At 40.9% G+C, this 19,837-nt stretch overlaps 1 protein-coding gene across 1 annotated transcript; it reads left to right on the plus strand.

Moving 5' to 3' along the window:
• The first annotated feature begins 5,876 nt into the window (after positions 1-5,876).
• On the plus strand, positions 5,877-18,434 carry LOC127569159 (protocadherin-10-like). Its single transcript, XM_052013547.1, has 2 exons — positions 5,877-8,345; positions 18,366-18,434. Exons 1-2 carry the CDS (start codon positions 5,877-5,879, stop codon positions 18,432-18,434), a joined length of 2,538 nt encoding a protein of 845 aa, XP_051869507.1.
• The last annotated feature ends 1,403 nt before the right edge of the window (positions 18,435-19,837 follow it).

Below are 19,837 nucleotides of genomic sequence, written 5' to 3' on the forward strand. Positions count from 1 at the left end.
GCTTTTTGAGCTTTACCTTTAATCACACTCTGTACCATAAGAGCCCATCCTTTCCTTGGCCAGTTTGAACTCACAGCAACCTTTTCAAAATGTTGGAAATACTGACCAACCTGATCTTCCTCAAAAGGAGGGACTAATCAAACCTCCCTACTGGCTGAAAAACCATCATCAGTATCAGATTCCGAACTCTTTCGCTTCATTTGTAACTCATGCTGCCTCTGTTTTTCCTTCTCCTCTGCCTCAAACTTTAACTGAATTAGTTCCCATTCAGCCTCTAACTTTTTTTGTCCCAACTCCACCTTCAGTCGTGTTTGTTCCAACTCCATCTTTGCTATCTGCACCTGTCTAACAGGACTCTCTGACTCACTCCCAGAAAACTCTTCTAACTGTTCTAATTCTTCCTCCTCCAGATCCTCCAACTCCACTGGTTGAAAAGTCACATCAGAAATCACTGGTTTAATCTCAGGAAACTCAACTACCTCACTCAACTCAAACACTTCCTTCTGCAAATAATAGTCAACTATCATTCTATGAATAACTGCTTTTCTCATAGACTGCTTTGTAGCAATCTTTATCAAATCATCCTTTTTCGCCACCTCCAATCCCTGTAGGGTTGGTGACTCCAAAAATGCCTTAATATCCATTGCTGCTGGTTTCCACACACATAAGCCAATTAAAAAGAATTTATCAGACCTCCCTCAAAAATCTTTGGATTGAATCCCGAACAAATCTCGTCAATCTGGGGAACGATCCCAGACGACACTCGTTAATCTTTGGATTGGATCCCGGATGAATCTCGTTAACCTTGGGAACTATCCCGGACGAACCCCCAATTTTTTCATGAACCAGCAACAAAAGAAACACACTGAGCGTGATTCAGTGTTAAAAACTATTTTATTAATTACTATTTATGATAATATGTAAAATAAAAGTAAAAATGTTAGTATGTTAGAATTCAAAAATGTTAAACCTCGAACATTAACCCCAAAACTAAACTCGTCGTGTGTGTGTGTTACAAAGTCCCAAACTCCAAGTTCCGGAATGGTTCTTAAAGTTCAATTCCACAAGCCATAAGGTGAAACATGAGCAAGGGCTTCTTCAACAACCACCGTTGTCTGAAGATAAGACGTAGATGTAGAGAAACATAGAGAGAGTAATTACGAAATCGACATGTTCCACGATGGAACCCAAACGACACTGCAGTGTTTACTCGGTAGTGACTTCCTCACCCCGAAAAGCATCTGAACCGTGGTCGTCCACACACAAATACCTGTTTCCTTCTACAGGTCAGCAACAAAGTGAACTCCACCGGATTACTTCCAACTTCCATACATGGATTTCAGTAGCAAACACAGTTATTGTTTCTCATCCATCGATAGAGAAAACAAGCAGGCTGGTGTCTCTCTCCCTTCTCTCTCTCTCTCTCTCCATCTGACTTCTTCAACAACGTCATTACGTCCTTTATCTTCTATTGACGTAAGCACGCCCCACACACACACTCTCTATCTTAAAGGGACTTTCATTGAGTCCGTAACAATAGGCTTTCCTTCTTTGTTCTTCTCTCCATTAATTTGAAGTCATCCAAAAAGCTATTGCCGAATGACTGAAGGAATAAATTGCATGCGTAATTACAGAAAATAGTTCTGAACTTGGCTGAACCACTTGAAGTCACCATTAAAAATTATATAGACTTCTATTTAACAGTTATTTTACAGACATATATGACACGTACTTCAGTTCGTCAAATATTAAGGCACTCGTCTAGGACAAGCAGATCAATATAACTGCCAACTCAACTGGGAAAACATTAATGCATATGACAGTTACAATAGAACTCCTGGTGAGAACATTGTGCACGGAAAAATCAATACAAAAGTCAGCTTGAAGGGATGTAAAACTGACCGTAAACGCTCCGGTAGATATGTGAAGAGGGCAACAAAGATAGGTGAACACAAATGTAGGCCCCTCACTATCAGAAACAGTGGAAATTTATCATGAGGAACCCAAAATTTTCAAACCACTTGAACAAATAATTCGGTTCTATCTTCTCAGAGGAGGACAGAAATAACTGTCCAGAAATGTAAGGGAACTTAAACTCCAGCGGAAGGAAGGAACGGAAGGAAATCAGAATCAAATGGTAAACAGAGTAAGGGACATTAATGAAAGTGAAGGCCAATAAATTTCCAGGCCCGATAGACTGCATCTCAGAGTCTGTAAAGAAGTGGCCCTAAAACAGTGAACGCCATGGCAGTCATTTTGAGATATTAGAACATAGAACATAGAACACTGCATCACAGTACAGGCCCTTCGGCTCACAATGTTGTGCCGACATTTTATCCTGCTCTAAGATCTATCTAACCTTTCCTTCCCACATAGCCCCCTATTTTTCTATCATTCATGTGTCTATCTGAGAGTCTCTTAAATGTCCCTAATGTACCTGTCCCCACAACCTCTGCCGGCAGTGCGTTCCACGCACCCACCACTCGCTGTGTAAAAAACTGTGCTTGCCCCTCAGCTTTTCATGTTTTGTTGGTGGAATTGAATATAATAGAGCTACGAGCAAGATTTCAGATTGAATTAGGCATGTTGAATGAGCTGGCAAATGTACACTATAACTGATGCCGTGTAATGTGGATAAATGTGAAGTTATCCATTTTGTTTAAAAACGCAGGAAGACAGGTTGTTATCTAAATTGCAATAGATATGAAACACAAGTTACACCGAAGCCTGGATGGTATTTGTGCACCAGTTAATGAAAGGCAACTGGTATGTTAACCTTCATAGCAAAAGGAAGGTAATACAGGAACAGATATCTGCTCCTACATTTTATGGAACATTGGTGGTCTCATTCCTTAAGTATTGTGTGAAGTGTTTGTTGATCTACTTATCTGAAAAACGATATTCTTAAGATGCATGGAGTGCTGCGAATGTTTATCACTTTTATTCCCTGGAGCGCAGATCTGATGTGTTTAGAGAAATTGGGCCCATTATGCTCAAATCCGCTGGATTTCAGAAGAATGAAAGGAAATTTCATTAAAGGAAACTTCATAAAAACCTGAAATTCTTTTAAAAGGACCTGGCAAATTATATGTCCCCGATGGTGGGAAAATCCAGAGTCAGTGGTCAAAGAGAAAAGGTATACTTTTAGCCAAGTCGGACCGAGTTGGGGAGAAATTACTTCAGCCAAGGAGTGGGTGAACCTGTGGGATTCTCCTCTGTGGAAGGCAACTGACGTTAAATCATTAAATACGTACAAGAACTGATAAAAGGTAATGTTGTTGGCTGAAGAAATGCAAGGGGAAGGCAGGAACATGTTCCGAATATGAACGTTAGCTGCGATCATAGTGAATGAGATATTAGGATCGAACAGCCAAATAGTCTCTTCCTGCTCGTAATCTCTCTGTTTCGATAAGATGCTGAGCTTTACAGCACTTTGAATACTACAGTCGATGGCTCCTCTCGTTTACATGCTTTCCTGTGGCGTGTATTTCGCCTGTTGGATTTTAATTCAATGAGAACTCTGGCAACCATTATTATTGTTGTTATCAAGGAGGCGAGCAGCCAAAATCATTGAAGAATATTCGGCATTTATCCGAAAACAAAAATCACAATCTTTATGCACCACTTTAAACAATTTGTAGTGTAAGTAAAAACTAGAATTCATACAAGTCTTCAAGATGGAACGTGAAATATCATAACGAAACTAAAGTATAAAGTAATTCAACTAGGTTAGAATCCGTGGAATATTAGGCTATGTATTTCATGGAGTGCCAATCTGAGTGAAAAGACACAGGATTTATTTTCCGTCCAATATGCTGCGGAGGTTGATTAGTAATTGTGGGTTGATAGATTACTGAAACCTTCCCTTTACCCATACATTACAGCATAACTTTTTTCAGAGTTCCCTGAATTGAAATAATTGGTAGATTCCTGAGTGCTGAATAGTTGAATACTATCTGCAGGTTACACCAAAGAAGGTTACAAAACTGCGCTGCCAATGGAGAAGCAACAAATCATTGGCAGAAAACTTCGGATTTTCAGATTTATTGCATTTGTTCTATCCAGGTTCATTAAAGTCAGGATACAGCTCTCCCCCAATAAATTATGACAATATTTTGGACAGTTAGATATTGGGTGTGAGGGTATACATTTGCCCCTTAACGTTAAGGATGTACGTATGTGTCCCTCCTAAAGAGAGCAAATTTAAACCCCTGTGCGTCCTACCCCTAAAATTACGCTTATATACCCTTATAGAACCTTATAAAACGTTTATATTTTAACTGGGAGTGCGAGTTGCTTGCCGTTATTCCTCACCATAATATCCTCGGCACTTTTGTTAAGCATGAGAAGGCAGAGGTAGATAACACATTTATTTCTGATAAAGGTCTTCTTAGGTCCCTTCTCTTCGCTGTATTTCTGAATCCAATGATCAAAGAAGGGACCTGATATGTGCACTGGAATAAAGCTGGATGGACAGTTAACGAGCTGAAGTAAGTGCAGTTAGTTTCAGAGGAATCAGGACAAAATTTTAAAATCGGGCTTACCTTTAAAACCTACATTCGGTAAGGTTCCAACTGTAATGATTATGGAAATAGCATCAGTAATTTTGTGGAATATAAGAAAAGATCACCATGATGAAGAACAAACGGACATGAAAGGAACATTATGCATTTAAAAACATCCGGCCATTACGCAAGGTGACGACGTGAAGCTCCTCGGAGTGATTGATTTTCAAATTGTGCCGACGTTATGCCCGTTGTGGAGGCAGGTTATATATTTCATTTCCCCATCCCCAAATTAACATGTGCATTAAAAAACATTTTGGGAGTGTTCATGATTATGCTAAATATTTCGAAACAATGTTTCAATATAGGCTTAGAAAACTTATTTTTACTTCATAAAAAAAGGTGCAGCCACACAAATATTGGGCAACTTTAGGTAGAATACAATAAAACAAATTATCCAATTTACAGCACCGCTTGATCACGTATTCTAACATCGAACATTCTAAAAACAAATGCTCAAAGGCCAATGCATTACATGAAAAAGGTTGTTGTTTTTACTTATTCAAGGACATGAGGTCGAGTGTACATAAGTGAAGCGATGGATATCTGCTTGAATGAAAAGTGATAAATTGCATCTTGAGTATTCTTATTGTTTATTTTTTGCCCATTGGAAGCAATCATTGAATTATGTAATGGAATATTCCTTGACTAGAAATCTACAATATTTGAAAATTGGAGACGCTTCATGGAAAAATTGCACTCAGATTACAAGTGGAGCAGAATTGGTGAATTTAGTGAGCCATTGTGACTCCCAATGCTTTTGCATTGGTTTTATTTAATATACAGCAGAATTTACGGAGGTAATCAGCATAGTATATTTCAATTTACTCCGGGCAAGTTTTCATTGGGCAGAATTGTCAAAATACTGAAATTAAGGCTTCATTGGTTTTTATGTTGTGCAACATTAAATAGAGTTGCTCTGCCCGATTTTGAAGCACTGCAGCTTTAAGAAGTAAAGGCAATTCTGATTGGCCGAAAACCAGTATGCCCACGTTCACCAATCAGAAGCTGCAATGAAACTGGTGATCCGGACGGCCCCTTCCATTACTCAGCCACCATCACGTAAAATCAGAAGGAGAATGAAATCGTGTAGTGCGCAGCTCCGTCGCTTTTGTTCACGGATCTTACCGCAATCGTAAAGAAATTTAGAGCAAAATTGCAAATGAAGTAATCCGATCGGTTCGCAAAATGGAAAGGCATTTTATATTCTGTGCTTTTTCGAGCTTTACAAACGGGAATCTGAAGAACTGTGGAAAGGACAATGTATAGTACTATCTTGTACTGAAGCAATAGGAAGGCTTTGCACTTGAAATGAGGTATAAAATACATATTTTCCTGAAATACCAACTGTTATGTTTTGTGCTCTCCGCGGGGAATCTGTGCTCTGGGCAGATTCGGTATTCAATTCCTGAAGAACTGCAACTAGGCGCCTTTGTTGGGAACATCGCTGCCGATTTGGGTTTAGATGTGGATCAACTGTCAGCTCGCAGTTTACGAGTTGCCGCTGGGCCGAGCAAACAATATGTAGATATAAATTTGGGGAATGGCAATTTACTTGTGAAGAAAAAGATCGATAGGGAAGAGCTTTGTGGGCCGAATCTCGATTGTGTTTTATCCCTGGACGTGGTGTTAGAAAATCCATTAAGCCTGTATCAGGCGGAGGTGGAGATTCTCGATGTAAATGACAATGCTCCCAGTTTTCAGAAGAGCCATATACGCCTTGAAATCTCTGAGATTGCCGCCACGGGAACGCGCTTTACTCTCGAGTCCGCGCACGATCCGGATATTGGGACTAACTCGTTGCAAACGTATCAGCTCCTTCCGAATGAATATTTTACTTTGGATGTACAAATGCGCAGTGACAAAAGGATGCTTCCCGTATTGGTACTGCAGAAACCCTTGGACAGAGAAAGGATATCAAAACATAAATTAACGGTAATAGCGAAAGACGGCGGTGTTCCTGTCAGATCGGGCACGGTTCAAGTTGCAATCACCGTGAAAGATGTAAACGACAACGCACCTGTTTTCCCCCAGTCAGTGTACAGGATTACTTTGCTGGAATCTGCTCCCCAGGGAACATTGGTTATTAGATTAAATGCCACCGACTTGGACGATGGTCCCAATGGCGAGATAACGTACTCCTTCAGTAGCCACAGTTCCGCGATAGTGCGTGAACTATTTGACGTGGATTCCAAAACTGGTGAAATCAGAGTTAAAGGAGTTTTGGATTATGAAAAAACCAGTGCCTTTGAGATTAACGTACAGGCAATTGACAAGGGTTCTGGGGCAATACCCGAGCACTGTGATGTTTTTGTGGACGTCGTTGATGTGAATGATAACGCACCTGAAGTGGAGTTAAGATCGATTTCAAGTGCCGTTCCTGAAGACGTCCCGCTTGGGAGTATAGTGGCTTTATTCACTGCGGCAGATAAAGATTCGGGGAAAAATGGACAAGTACAATGTCATATTTCGAATCAACTGCCATTTAAACTAGATTCATCCAAGAAAAATTACTATAAACTGGTCATTAATCATGCACTGGATCGCGAAAATATCTCCAGGTATGATGTTACTATAACGTGCACGGATGCAGGAAACCCTCCACGAACTTCCAAGAAAAAGATTCTGATCGAAGTGTCGGATATAAATGACAACGCACCGCGATTTACGCAGCCTGTGTACACAGCAAGTTTTAAGGAGAACGACATAATTGGTGCTTCTATATTTTCGGTGACAGCCTTTGATTCAGATGTGGGGAAAAACGCTCAATTATTTTTTTCTATATTACCAACGCACTTCCAGGGCATCCCAATTTCTACTTTTGTCTCTATTAATTCACAGAGTGGCGAAATATTTTCTCAGAGAACTTTTGACTACGAACAATTAAAAAAGTTTCAAATTCAGGTTCAAGTGCAGGATTGTGGAGTCCCACCGCTCACCAGCAACGCTTCAGTGGATGTTGTTATCCTTGATCAGAATGATAACGCCCCAGTGATCGTGAATCCTTTGCCCGAATATGGGTCAACAGCAACAGAAACAATATCCCGATTTGCAGAACCAGGATACTTGGTTGCAAAGATATTGGCCACCGATGCGGACGCTGGAGAGAACGCTCATCTCTCTTATCATATTCTGCAGGCTACACATTCTAATCTTTTTACTATTTCGTCAGACACTGGTGAAATTTGGATTATCCGTCAAATTGCGAACACGGATGCCTCTAAACAAAGACTGGTGGTTGTGGTAAAAGATAATGGAACTCCGTCACTCTCAGCCACATTGACTATGTTATTAACTGTGGTAGACGGGGATAGTGAAACGTTCTCAAGTATTACCAGCTTGTCTAACGATACTGGGTTCACGCCTGATATGAGCCTTTCATTGGTAATCGCTTTGGGGATAATCTCTGCCATTTTCCTGATGGTTTTAATTATCCTCGCCTCTATACTTCATAAAGATAGGAGAGGTTTGGGAGACCAGCACGGTTTCCTTGGTATCTGTTGCTGTTTAAAAACAAGAAATTCTTTCAATGGAATTCAGAAGGCCAGCAGAAGCCTTCAGATACCACCGAACTATGTTGAGGTGTTTGGGGGAGATCCACTTTCCCAGAGTTTCCGGTACGAATCATGTTCAACATTACAGTCGATGAAAAGAGATTTCGCCAATCCAAACACACACAGATCATCTCCCGGAAATGATTGCGCCAGGAATGAGTCCATTGGGAAGGAACACATCAGAGTGACGAATTCTGATAATTACAGTAAGACTGAAAACAATGAGGTGAGGTGTTTCTAAACAAAGGGCAAATTCTAAAATAAGAAATGCTGGAAATATTCATCAGGTCAAGTTGCATCTGTGGGAAACGAAGCAGAGTTAATGTTTCAGGTGGAAGAGTTCTTTGGAAATTGACGTGCAGTCAATATCGTAGCGTCGTCGACCTGAAACGTCAACTGATTGTCTTCTCACAGGTTCTTCCTGACCTGTTGAGTATTTTCAGAATTTTGTGGGGTTTGTTTTAGAGGGAAACATCTTATTGGTGTCGAGATCGCCTGCACCTTAACAGATACAGTGTGGAAATACCCGAATCCCAGTTTGTTGGCAATTTTTGTTTGCTCCAAACTTGACTGCGAATTGGTTTTATATACTCCGTTTTGTTGTCATATCATGTTTAACAAATGCTCGCGCGGAGTCCAATGAATTTTTATAGTCTCTGTTTTCTGCTTTATTCCCCTGAGTGACGCAGTTGAGGCCATTCTTGACTCTGTCATAAAGTCCTGCTTTTAAGTCCTGCTGTGTGCAAAAATATGGGCTAAATGATCAGAAAGTACTGACAGTGTTGTGCGTGAATTGAGATTCCAATTTTCAGAGTAAATGGTAAAGTGAGGGTCCTTCTGCCCCCGTGGTTGGACGTAAAGTTCTTAATTGTTTTAAGTTGTAGAGGACCGAGACATATTTCTCTGGTGTCAAGCACGAAATTTTGTCCTCCATTAAGATGTCTGCAAACAGATTACTTTGTCATTACCTTACTGCTCTTTGTGCAGACTGACTACTGTGTTTTCCACACTGCACTTCAGGAGGTACTCTGTTGGTTATGGAGTGAGTTAGGTGCTCTGCAAGTGGCTAATGAGACGCTGGACTTTATTTAATTGCCTTAGAATTACTGAAGTTGGAAGACATTCACCAGATTTTACATTTTTGGTGTGTGGATTTCTAATCATCTACGTCATTATACAATGAAAAATATTTCCCGAGGCAGTAGAATTGATTTCACAGTTATACGATATGAATAGTCTCACTGGGAATTAAGACTTAATTATCAGATGGTTCTCAATTTCAAATCGATCTGGTTTTCAGTCTATTCTGTCATCAAACATTGGTGTTGCTGCCTGGGATATGATTTACTGTCCACGGACAACAACATCGAGAATATACTTACGTCCGTTATGCAGTTAACATAATTTTGAATCAATGACAATGAACAGATTGTGATATGTTGTTAGGTTAATAGGATGGGTGACATGAAGGGAATGTTGGAGATGACATTGTTCTTATGCGCCAACTGCTTCGAACATTGTTGGTAAGAGACGTTTGAAAGGTGATTATGCAGAGCTCTTGGCGAGTTGCTGCAGTAGATCTTGTCGTCGGCAGAGGAAAAATATCAGATTTGTATTTTAGTCCATCCACAGAGGAAGATTCACATTTATACTGATAAGCAAAGAATATTCATCCAAGGCACTGACTTGTTCCTTGTGCGTGATGTCAAGGCGCAGGAAATTAGGAGACGGGTCGTTTGCACACACTGCACGGTCTTTATGGCTTTGGTATTCATTTTGCTGAAATAATTAAATAATTTTCCAGTAGCAAGGTGCAAGAAGTTAATGGATGAGAATTCAGAGATTGAACTGCTGCTGAACCTTGTGGAGACTGGTTAGGCCTCCCGTTCTTGAAGATGATCAACACCTGATGCTTCTGTTGTATGAATATTCAGTCGAGGTCTGAACTTGTCAAGGTATTGCCGCATGTGTGCAGTGATTGCTTCGGTTTTAAGGAACTTTGAATGAAGTGAATGCCATCCGATGATCAGCATTCCATATTTCTGGCCTTAGAGAGAAGAGAAAATGATTGATGAACTACTTCAGGAAGGTGAGGTCCAGTGATCTGCGTGCCGGTTAGTATTATAAACCTTCAAAAAGCAAAAGCGTGTTCATAGAACATAGAAGTTAGAGCAATACAATACAGTACGGGCCCTTCGGACCACTATGTTGTGCTGATCTATATATAACATATCCGTTTAATTTATCCTCCTCTCTACTTCACCTCCCATAACCCTCTAGTTTTCTTTCGTCCCTCTGCCAATCTCATAGTCTCTTGAATGACCCTATCGTATCGGCCCCTACCACCGCACCTGACAATGCATTCCAGGCACCCACCACTCTCTGTGTAAAAAACAAACTACCTCTAATATCTCCCCTGAACTTTCCTCCACGCACCTTAAACGGGTGACCTCCAGTATTAGCCATTGTCAATATTGGCCATTGACCAGGCCTCAGTATTGGCCTGGGGAAAAGATACTGGCTGTTCACTCTGTATCTGCCTCTCATAATGTTATATACCTCTATCAATTCTCCTCTCATCCTCTATCGCTACAAAGAGAAAACTCCCCTAACTCGCTCAACCTCTCCACATAAGACATGCTCTCCAACCCAGGTAGCATCCTTGAAAATCCCTTCTGCACCGTCTCCAAAGATTCCACGTCCTTCCTATAATATGGTGACCAGAACTGAACACAATATTCCAAGTGTGGTCGAAGCAGACTCTTATAGAGTTGCAACATTACCTCATGGATATTGAAATCAATCCCCCGACTAATGAAGGCCAGCGCACCATATGCGATCTTAACCGCCCTATCCACTGGTACAGCAGCTTTGAGAGATCTATCTACTTGGATCCCAAGATCTCTCTATTACTTCACACTGCTAATAATCCTCCCATTAACCATGTACTCTGCCTTCAAGTTCTTTCTTCCAAAGTGTATTATTTATCACTTCTCCAGACTGAACTCCATCTGCCACTTCCCCGCCCAGCTCTGCATCCTGTCTAAATCCCGTTGCAACCTCCGACAACCTTCTTCACTATCTACTACACCACCAATCTTCGCATCATCTTCAAACTTACCAACCCATCCTTCCACTTTCTCATCCAAATCATTTATAGAAATTACAAAGAGCAGGGGTCCCAGAAGAGATCCCTGAGGAACATTACTAGTTACCGACCTCCAGGCTGGATACTCCCTTTCTACAGCCATCCTCTGCCTTCTGTGGCCAACCTAATTTCGAATCCACACAGTCAATTGTTCCATGGATCCCATACCTCATGACTTTATGAATGAGCATACTATGGGGAACCTTGTAAAACGCCTTGCTAAAATCCATATATAACCATATCCATCGCACCACCTTCATTAATTTGTCTTGTCACTTTATGAAAAACAGGATTAGACTTGTGAGGTACAACGTACCCTTCACACAGCTACGTTGACTATCCCTATTAAGACCATGCTTCTCCAAGAGTTCATAAATCCTGTCCCTAAGAATCCTCTTCAATAGTTTGCCCACCACTGATGGAAGACTCACTGGTCTATAATTCCTGGGATTATCCCTATTACCTTTCTTGAACAATTGAACAACGATTGCCATCCTCCAAACCTTCGATACCACTCCTGTGGGCAGGAAGGATTCAAATATCATCGTTAACACTCCATCAACTTCTTCCCTCCCTTCCCATAGTAACGCGTTATATCCTGCCCGATCGCGGGGACTTATCTACCCTAATGCATTTTGGAGCTGCAACACTGCTTCTTTCTTAACCTAGACATGCTCCAACACATTTGTCTGTTCTACGCTGACCTCAGATTCGTCTAAGTCCTGCTCCCTAGTGAACACTGAAGCAAAATATTCATTTAGGCCCTCCCCTACCTCCTTCACCTCCAGAAATATTTTCACCCCTTATCGTAGAGCGGCCCTACCTCATCCGAGTCATCCTCTTGTTCCTCACAAATGTGCAGAACACTTTAGGGTTTTCCTTAACCTTACTTGCCAAGGCTTTCTCATGTCCGCTTCTAGCTCTCCTAAGTCCCTTCTTGAGCTCCTTCCTGTCTACCTCATAATTCTTGAGCCCTGTCTGATTTTTGCTTCTTAACCCTTAAATATGCCTCCTTCTTCCTCTTGACTAAACATTTCCCCTCTCTTATTAACCATGATTCCTTCACCCTACCATACTTTACTTGTCTTAGCTGGACAACCTATCTAGAACCGCATATAAACAACCTCCACATTTCTGTGGTACATTTACCAGTGAACATGTTCCCAGTCTTCGCTCCGAAGTTGTTGTCTAATACCAACGTAATTTGCCCTCCCCCAATTAAATGCATCCCATAATCTATCTTTGTCTATGGCCATGCTAAAGGTCGGGGTGTTGTGGTCGCTTCCCCGAAATACTTACCTTACGAGAGGTCTTTCACCTGACCAGATTTATTGCCTAGTACCAGATCCAGCATGGCCTCTCCACTAGTTGGCCTGTCCACATAATGTGTAAGGAATCCTTCCTGTACATACCTAACGAACTTTGCCCCATCTAAACCTTCTGCACTAGGGTGGTGCCGATCAATATTAGGGAAGTTGAAGAACACCCATGAAAACAACCTTGTTATTTTGGCACCTTTCCAAAATCTGCATACGTGTTTTCTCCTCAGTGTTCCGATAGCGATCTGTGGGCCTATACAATACCCCGAATAGACTGATTGTTCCCTTCCTGTTTCTGACTTCCACCCACACTGATTCAATAGGCGATCCTTCTGTGATGTCCTCCCTTCTTACAGCTGTGATATTATCCCTGATTAGCAATGGCATCCCCCACCCCTTCGACCCCCTTCCCTATACCTTTTGAAACATCCAAACACCGGAATCTCATGTTTGCACTGGTATGAGTACAGGCAGTGTACGGCATCTTTTTTTCTTTCTCTTTTTTCATATGATTCTTTTCGATATCAATTTTATTGGTGCCACTTGATGCTCTACTCAGTGAAGTTTTATCATGATGCCAAGGGTACCCAGTTTCACCTCACTTCTGCATTCGATTTTTTTAACATCCAGCCACAGATGCAATAGGAGTTGATCTTATTGAAACCAAATTAAACGTATGTGTGCAGATTATTGATGAAGCTTTCCCGGATGGCGATATCAAAGATATTTTCCATCATTTGACTAATGATTGAATATGGACTGGTAGGATGGTCGTTGGTCAAATTGCTCTTGCTTTTTGTGGATATTTGTGCAAAGTCGCATATTGTCAGGAAAAGTTCCTTTGCTTGGGTAGAGGAAAATTACTGCGGGTCAACTCAGTATTACAATACCACTCATTTTTAATCATTTTAGTACTACATGGATGACTATATCAAATCTCCACTGACAGATATATTGGTTCCATTAAATAAGATTCTCCACATCTGCCTGAACATAAGAAGACAGTGCTTCTGGGGACACTGCAAGGGAAACTGCTATCCAATTCCTGTACCGACTTACAGTCGACGCAACCCAACACCCATTCTCCTCTGGATATTGAAAAAAAGCGATACACTCCTTGCTTTCCTGAATAGCATTTCCTGAATAGGATTAGTAATGTGTTTCAATATGTATGGATGGAATTGAAGTCCATGCCGTGGATCAAACTTTGCAGTGAAATTTGTTGTCCATTTTTTTTATTTGAATATTGAGCAGCACCCTTTCTCTACGTTGTTAAAAACGGATTCAATGAGTAACAACCAGCTTTATTGTAAATAAAACAGTTATAGGCAAAATATTAATCCCCATACCCAAATGCTCTGAGCCATCCAAGTAATCCTGCTCTTTAGCCTTAATATCATCAGGTCAACTTTGTGATGTGATGACCAATACACATACTTTTAGGAATTTGAAATCTCAGTTTCAATGATGCATACATCGTTTCACTTGCCATCCACTTCGGAGGTTCCAACATAATTTGGATGATTCTGTAAATGATAAACAAAGGGCATATTTATACAAGGTTTTCGAAGTGGTAACCTTCATCTCATAAATGCATCAAGCCCATTAGGAAACTCTTACCGTGCGGCCCAGGGATGGGAAACCTCTAAAAACCAAAACCATCTTCCTATGTGTCAGGTATATATGCAACCATTGGTGTATCTGCCTTTTCACTTCAGTTTTAGCAGACCACATTTGGTGCCACACTTGTCTGAAATTGATCTTGATGTCAGGGTCAGTAAAACCGACTTCACCTCTGAAATTCAGCTCTTTAGTGCACATTTTGTCCATGGTTGTGGTGAGATCTGCAGCAGAGTGGTTCAGGTGAAACTCAAGCTGGGCATCGTGAATATATTATTGGAGAGTAAGTACTGTTTGATTGTACTATCAATGACATCACTTCACTGACAATTGAGAACAGACTGATTGGGCAGTGATCATTCAGGCAACCTTTTGCATTTTTATGCATCTTGTGAACAGGATATTCATGACCGGTTTTCCCACATTAATGAAAGAGCTTGGTGTCGTAAGTTCTGGAGCGCTGCTCTTCAGCGCTACAGTTGGGATGTTGCCTGATCCCGCAGTCTTTGCAATATCCAGTGTACTCAGCCATTTATTAATATCACCCCGAGTGAAAGGAATTGGCTGGAGACTGGGTTCTGTCATGATGGAACTGTTGGGAGGAAGATGCAATGGATCACTTATTCAGCATCTCTGGCTGAACATGCTTACGAATCCTTAAGCCTTTACTTGCCGAGCCCACCATGATTGAGTGTGGGGATGTTCTTAGATAATCCTTAGTTGTTCTCATATAACTCTAAATTGTTCACCACCGTTAATGACAAGATGAAGTCGGACTGCCGGGCTTTGTTCTGAATTATTAATTATGAGAATTCTTAACTCTCTCCAGTGCATGATGTATTCTTGTTCAGAACATATGAAGCTCGATATTGCAGCTTCATTAGGCTGGCATCTCATCATTATTAGGCATGCCTAGCTCTAGCTTCGGTGTGCCACTCTGCACTCTTCAGTCAATCAGGTTTGATAATAATGGAAAGGCCATGGATATCCTTGGCAATGAGATTACAGATTGTGACAGTGTAAACAGCTGGTCTTGATAATCCACGTCGAATGCTGGGTTCACAGTTTTGAGCTGCTAGATTTATTTTGAGTCGATCACATTGAGCAAGTGTGTGGTACTCCACAACACAATTCGGTGTGAAGACAGGAATTTGTTGTCGTCGCTTCTACTAATGCCATCATGGACAGTTGCATCTGTAACGCGTAGATTGGTGAAGGCGAGGTCAACTAAATTCGTTCCATGTTTTCGTTCAGTCTCTGCTGACCCAGGCCCACTCTGCCAACTACGCCCTTCGGTGAGGGCTGTTCTAGTGCTACTAAGCCATTCTTGCTGATGGGCGTTAACGCTACGCGCCCAAAGTACGTTCTGTGCCCTCGCTACTTCCAACGCTTCTTCAGAGCATTGGAAGAGAACTAATTCATCAACTGATTTAGAACAGAACTGTAACGCTTTGGAGATGTGGCTGGCAGTTGTTCAATGTGTCTTTGAAAAGACATGCAATTCGGCAGTGGAATTGAAAGTTTTCTGGTTTAAGTGTCACGTTATGTCATCGGATGAGATTTGGCTCAGTGCCAGAGCCGAAAGTTGATGTAAACTTCTTTATTCCTGAATGATATTTTTGTCTTAAATTTTTCATTTTGCAAATCATGCGAACATGTTAATGGGTTTATAATTTCCACAAAGTTACGCGTTTAAAGGTGACAAGCTGAAATATAAACGATTATTTTCTGAATAACCATGTTATCTTTCGAAGTATTGTGACGTATTATATGTGCATTGTGACATAGATGATAAGATCTTACTTCGTAAAATTGGTAGGCTACTGTTCAACTGGAAAAACAATCGAAGAGATCATATGCCGGACGAGAAAAATGGATATAGTTAAGGGAGTTACTATAGATTGTATCCTTAAAACATCTAGTCAAGGTTAAATATTTAATAACAATGAAAGGTGGAAATGTCGAATTTTCTGGGGGGTGTAATTATTTTCAAGTCAAGACGCGTTATAATGTCACGATAAAAAATCATCTTATCCAGAAGTCAACAGTTTTAGTCTAAGATCTTATACCACCTTTCAAAGTGCTTCAGAGCAAACGTGATGATTTTACGCATTTATCCAAAGAGTACTAGATTCACTTTCACCTTAGAAATTAAGATGAGTTACTTTTTTTGAGAGCGCTTAGTATCCCGGAAACTATAAATAATGTTTAAACCACACGTCAATTACCTTGGAACACCCGGTGATGGAAGCACCAAGTTCTTGACAATTAAGGAAGTTTGCAGATCAGAAAATATATTTTTGGCAAGTAATGAATGCATTCACAGAAGCATTCGATACAATTTTATAAAGCAGCCAAGTAAATATCCAATTTGAAATATGTCATGGAACATATAGATAGCAACAAAATGTCTGGCTGGTTTCCTTTGGAAGTCTCGGTAATAAATTTATCATGCTTCAGTAGAAATTATCATTTTTCACTGCGTGCAAATTCATGGAACCGAATCATAACGGATAATGAATTTCAACTCTCGAACACCCGAGATTTTGGTCCCTCGAGTTCTTCAGTTATTTTTTTCTAAGCAGTTTATCTGCATTTGATCCCTAAGTTACTCACTGTGCTTTAGCAGTCGAAGACAATAAGATTCACAGCGGAATGGAATCATCACGATGGTGCCAGCAATTTTAATTGTGCAACAATTAATAGAACGACGTTGCCTTGGGACATTCAAGCTTTAAGAAGTGAAGGACATTTGTCTGAACTGTTCTGTAGATATGAGTGCCGATCTGAACAGCCCCCTTCACTGCCCAGACAATGTCGGATAAAACCAGACGCAATGTAAATTGTAAAGCTCTGTTGGATATCTGTGTACATCTTTTGCCTTCGGAACACAACGTAAGACCACTGAGATGAAACATTCGAACATTTTGCACAAGGTACCAATGTTTTCCGCAAAGCATTTCTTCTAGATAAAATCAAGTAAATGTTGCTAGAACTCCGGATGTTTTTATCATTCCATGAAAGTATTGCAATAGTTTCTGCTTGAAATACGATACAAAATATATTGCCTGCAAAAATGCCGATTTTTATGCTTTGTGCTCTACCCGTGAGATTTTGTTTCGCTGTTCCATTCCTGAAGTACCGCAACGGGGCGCCTTTGTAGGGAATATCGCGACCCATATCGGTTTATATGCAAAGTCGCTGTGGATTCGCAGTTGGCGGGTGGTGTTGAAATCAAGGACGTGTCACAAACCAGCAACAAAAGAAACACACTGAGCATGATTCAGTGTTAAAAACTATTTTATTAATCACTACTTATGATAATACGTAAAATAAAAGTAAAAATGTTAGTATGTTAGAATTCAAAAATGTTAAACCTCGAACGTTAACCCCAAAATTAAACTCGTCGTGTGTGTGTGTGTGTGTGACAAAGTCCAAAACTCCCAGTACCGGAATGGTTCTTAAAGTTCAGTTCCGCAAGCCATAAGGTGAAACATGAGCAAGGGCTTCTTCAACAACCACCGTTGTCTGAAGATAAGATGTAGATGTAGAGAAACAGAGAGAGAGTACATACGAAATCCAAATGTTCCACGATGGAACCCAAACGACACTTCAGTGTTTACTCGGTAGTGACTTCCTCACCACGAAAAGCATCCGAACCGTGGTCGTCCACACACAAATACCTGTTTCCTTCTACAGGTCAGCAATAAAGTGAACTCCACCAGATTACTTCCAACTTCCATACATGGATTTCAGTAGCAAACACAGTCATTGTTTCTCATCCATCGATAGAGAAAACAAGCAGGCTGGTGTCTCTCTCCCTTCTCTCTCTCTCTCTTTTTTCTTCTTCTAACTTCTTCAACCACGTCATTACGTCCTTTCTCTTCTATTGACGTAAGCACGCCCCACACACACATACACACACACACTCTCTATCTTAAAGGGACTTTTACTGAGTCCGTAACAGAAGCAATATGTGGATGTAAAGTTAGACAATGGGATTTATTGTGAAGGAAAAAATCGAGAGGCGAGCAGCTTTGCGGACCCATCCTCCGATGTACTCTTCTTGGATCTTGTGCTTGCAAAATCCCATCAATCTGCATCAGATTGAAGTGGAGATTTTCGATGTAAATGACAATTCTCCCTATTTTCTAAACAGCTAGATGCCTCTTGGAATCTCGGAGACAGCAGCACCGGGAACGCGATATCTTCTGGAGACCTCGACTGATCCCGAAATTCGAACATAAATCTTTGCAAACCTATCACATTCTTCCGAACTATTATTTTGTTCTGGACGTATAACTGAGCGGTAGGAATGGAAAGCTGCCAGTGTGGTGCTGCATAGTCCCTTGGATATGGAAACAATATCAACCTGCAGACTAAAACAGACAGCCAAAGACGGCGGAGTCTCAGTTAAATTCGGTACCATTCAGATTATAATCATAGTGAAGGATGTAAACGACAACACCGCAGTCTTATAAATTGATTTATAGAGTCAGCCTGTTGGAATCTTCACGCAAAGAAGCCTTCATTATCAGCGTAAATGCCAGTGACTTCGATGATAGTTCTAATGGAGTGATTACATATTCAATCAGTGGCAATAATTCTACCAGAGCACGGTAATACTTTGGTATGGACTTAAAACTGGTGAATCCGAGTCAAGGGAAGCACATTACGAAGAAACTAACGCCTTTGAGATTCACACACAGGCGGTGCGTAGGGGTCCAGGAGCAATACCCGGATATTGTGAGTTATTTGTGGAAATTGTCGACTTGAATGATAATGCACCAAAGTAATGTTGGAGCCTTTGTCAACGACAGTTCCTGAGGACGTTCTGACTGGGACTGTAGTTGCTCTGTTCAGTGCAAGGACAAAGACTCGGAAGAAAATGGACAAGTAGAATGTCACATTCCAAAGCAACTGCTCTTCAAACTCGACTCATCCACGAAGAACTAACATGGACTCCTTATTACGCAGCCACTAGATCTAGAAAATTCCTTCTTTTATGAAATCATTGTTACATGTACGGATGCAGGGAACCCGCCACTCGCATCAGGAAAACCATTCGAGTAACGGTTTCCAATACAAATAATAACGCACCAAAATTTACGCAATCTTTATACACGGTAAACGTCATGGAAATAATGTTATTGAGGCCTCTATATTCTCCCTGAAAGCCTTTGATCCAGATAGAATGCACGGCTGAATTTTTCCCTCCGGGAATTTTAGTACTCCTCAACCACATAACACGTCTCCATTAATACGCAGACTGGTGTCACGTATGCTCAGACATCTTTTGATTATGGAAAAAATCAAATTCAAGTTTAGGTGCAGGACTCTGGAGCCCCTCAGCTCTCGGGTAATGCTTCAGCAGATGTTTATATCCTTGATCAAAACGACAACGCTCCAGTCATCGTGCACCCTTTACCAGAATCTGGGTCAAAAGCAATGGGGATAACATCTCGGTTTGCAAACCATATCCTTAGTTGTAAAGGTATCGGCTACTGATGTTAACGCTGGTCGGAATGCTCATCTTTCTTAACAGATTATTCAAGATACCCACCATGATCTTTTTTTTTTTACCGTTTCACCAGACAATCGTGAAATCTACACTGTTGGTCGTATACGGAA

This window comes from Pristis pectinata, chromosome 4, assembly GCF_009764475.1.
Source record: "Pristis pectinata isolate sPriPec2 chromosome 4, sPriPec2.1.pri, whole genome shotgun sequence".
Taxonomy (NCBI): Eukaryota; Metazoa; Chordata; class Chondrichthyes; order Rhinopristiformes; family Pristidae; genus Pristis; species Pristis pectinata.

What these genes read in the sequence shown, in the direction of transcription:
- LOC127569159 (XM_052013547.1), top strand. Translation starts at nt 5,877, where the DNA reads ATGAGGTATAAAATACATATTTTCCTGAAATACCAACTGTTATGTTTT. An exon ending in GTAAGACTGAAAACAATGAG is followed by an intron (nt 8,346 to 18,365) that starts GTGAGGTGTTTC and finishes TTTTCTAAACAG; the next exon opens with CTAGATGCCTCTTGGAATCT.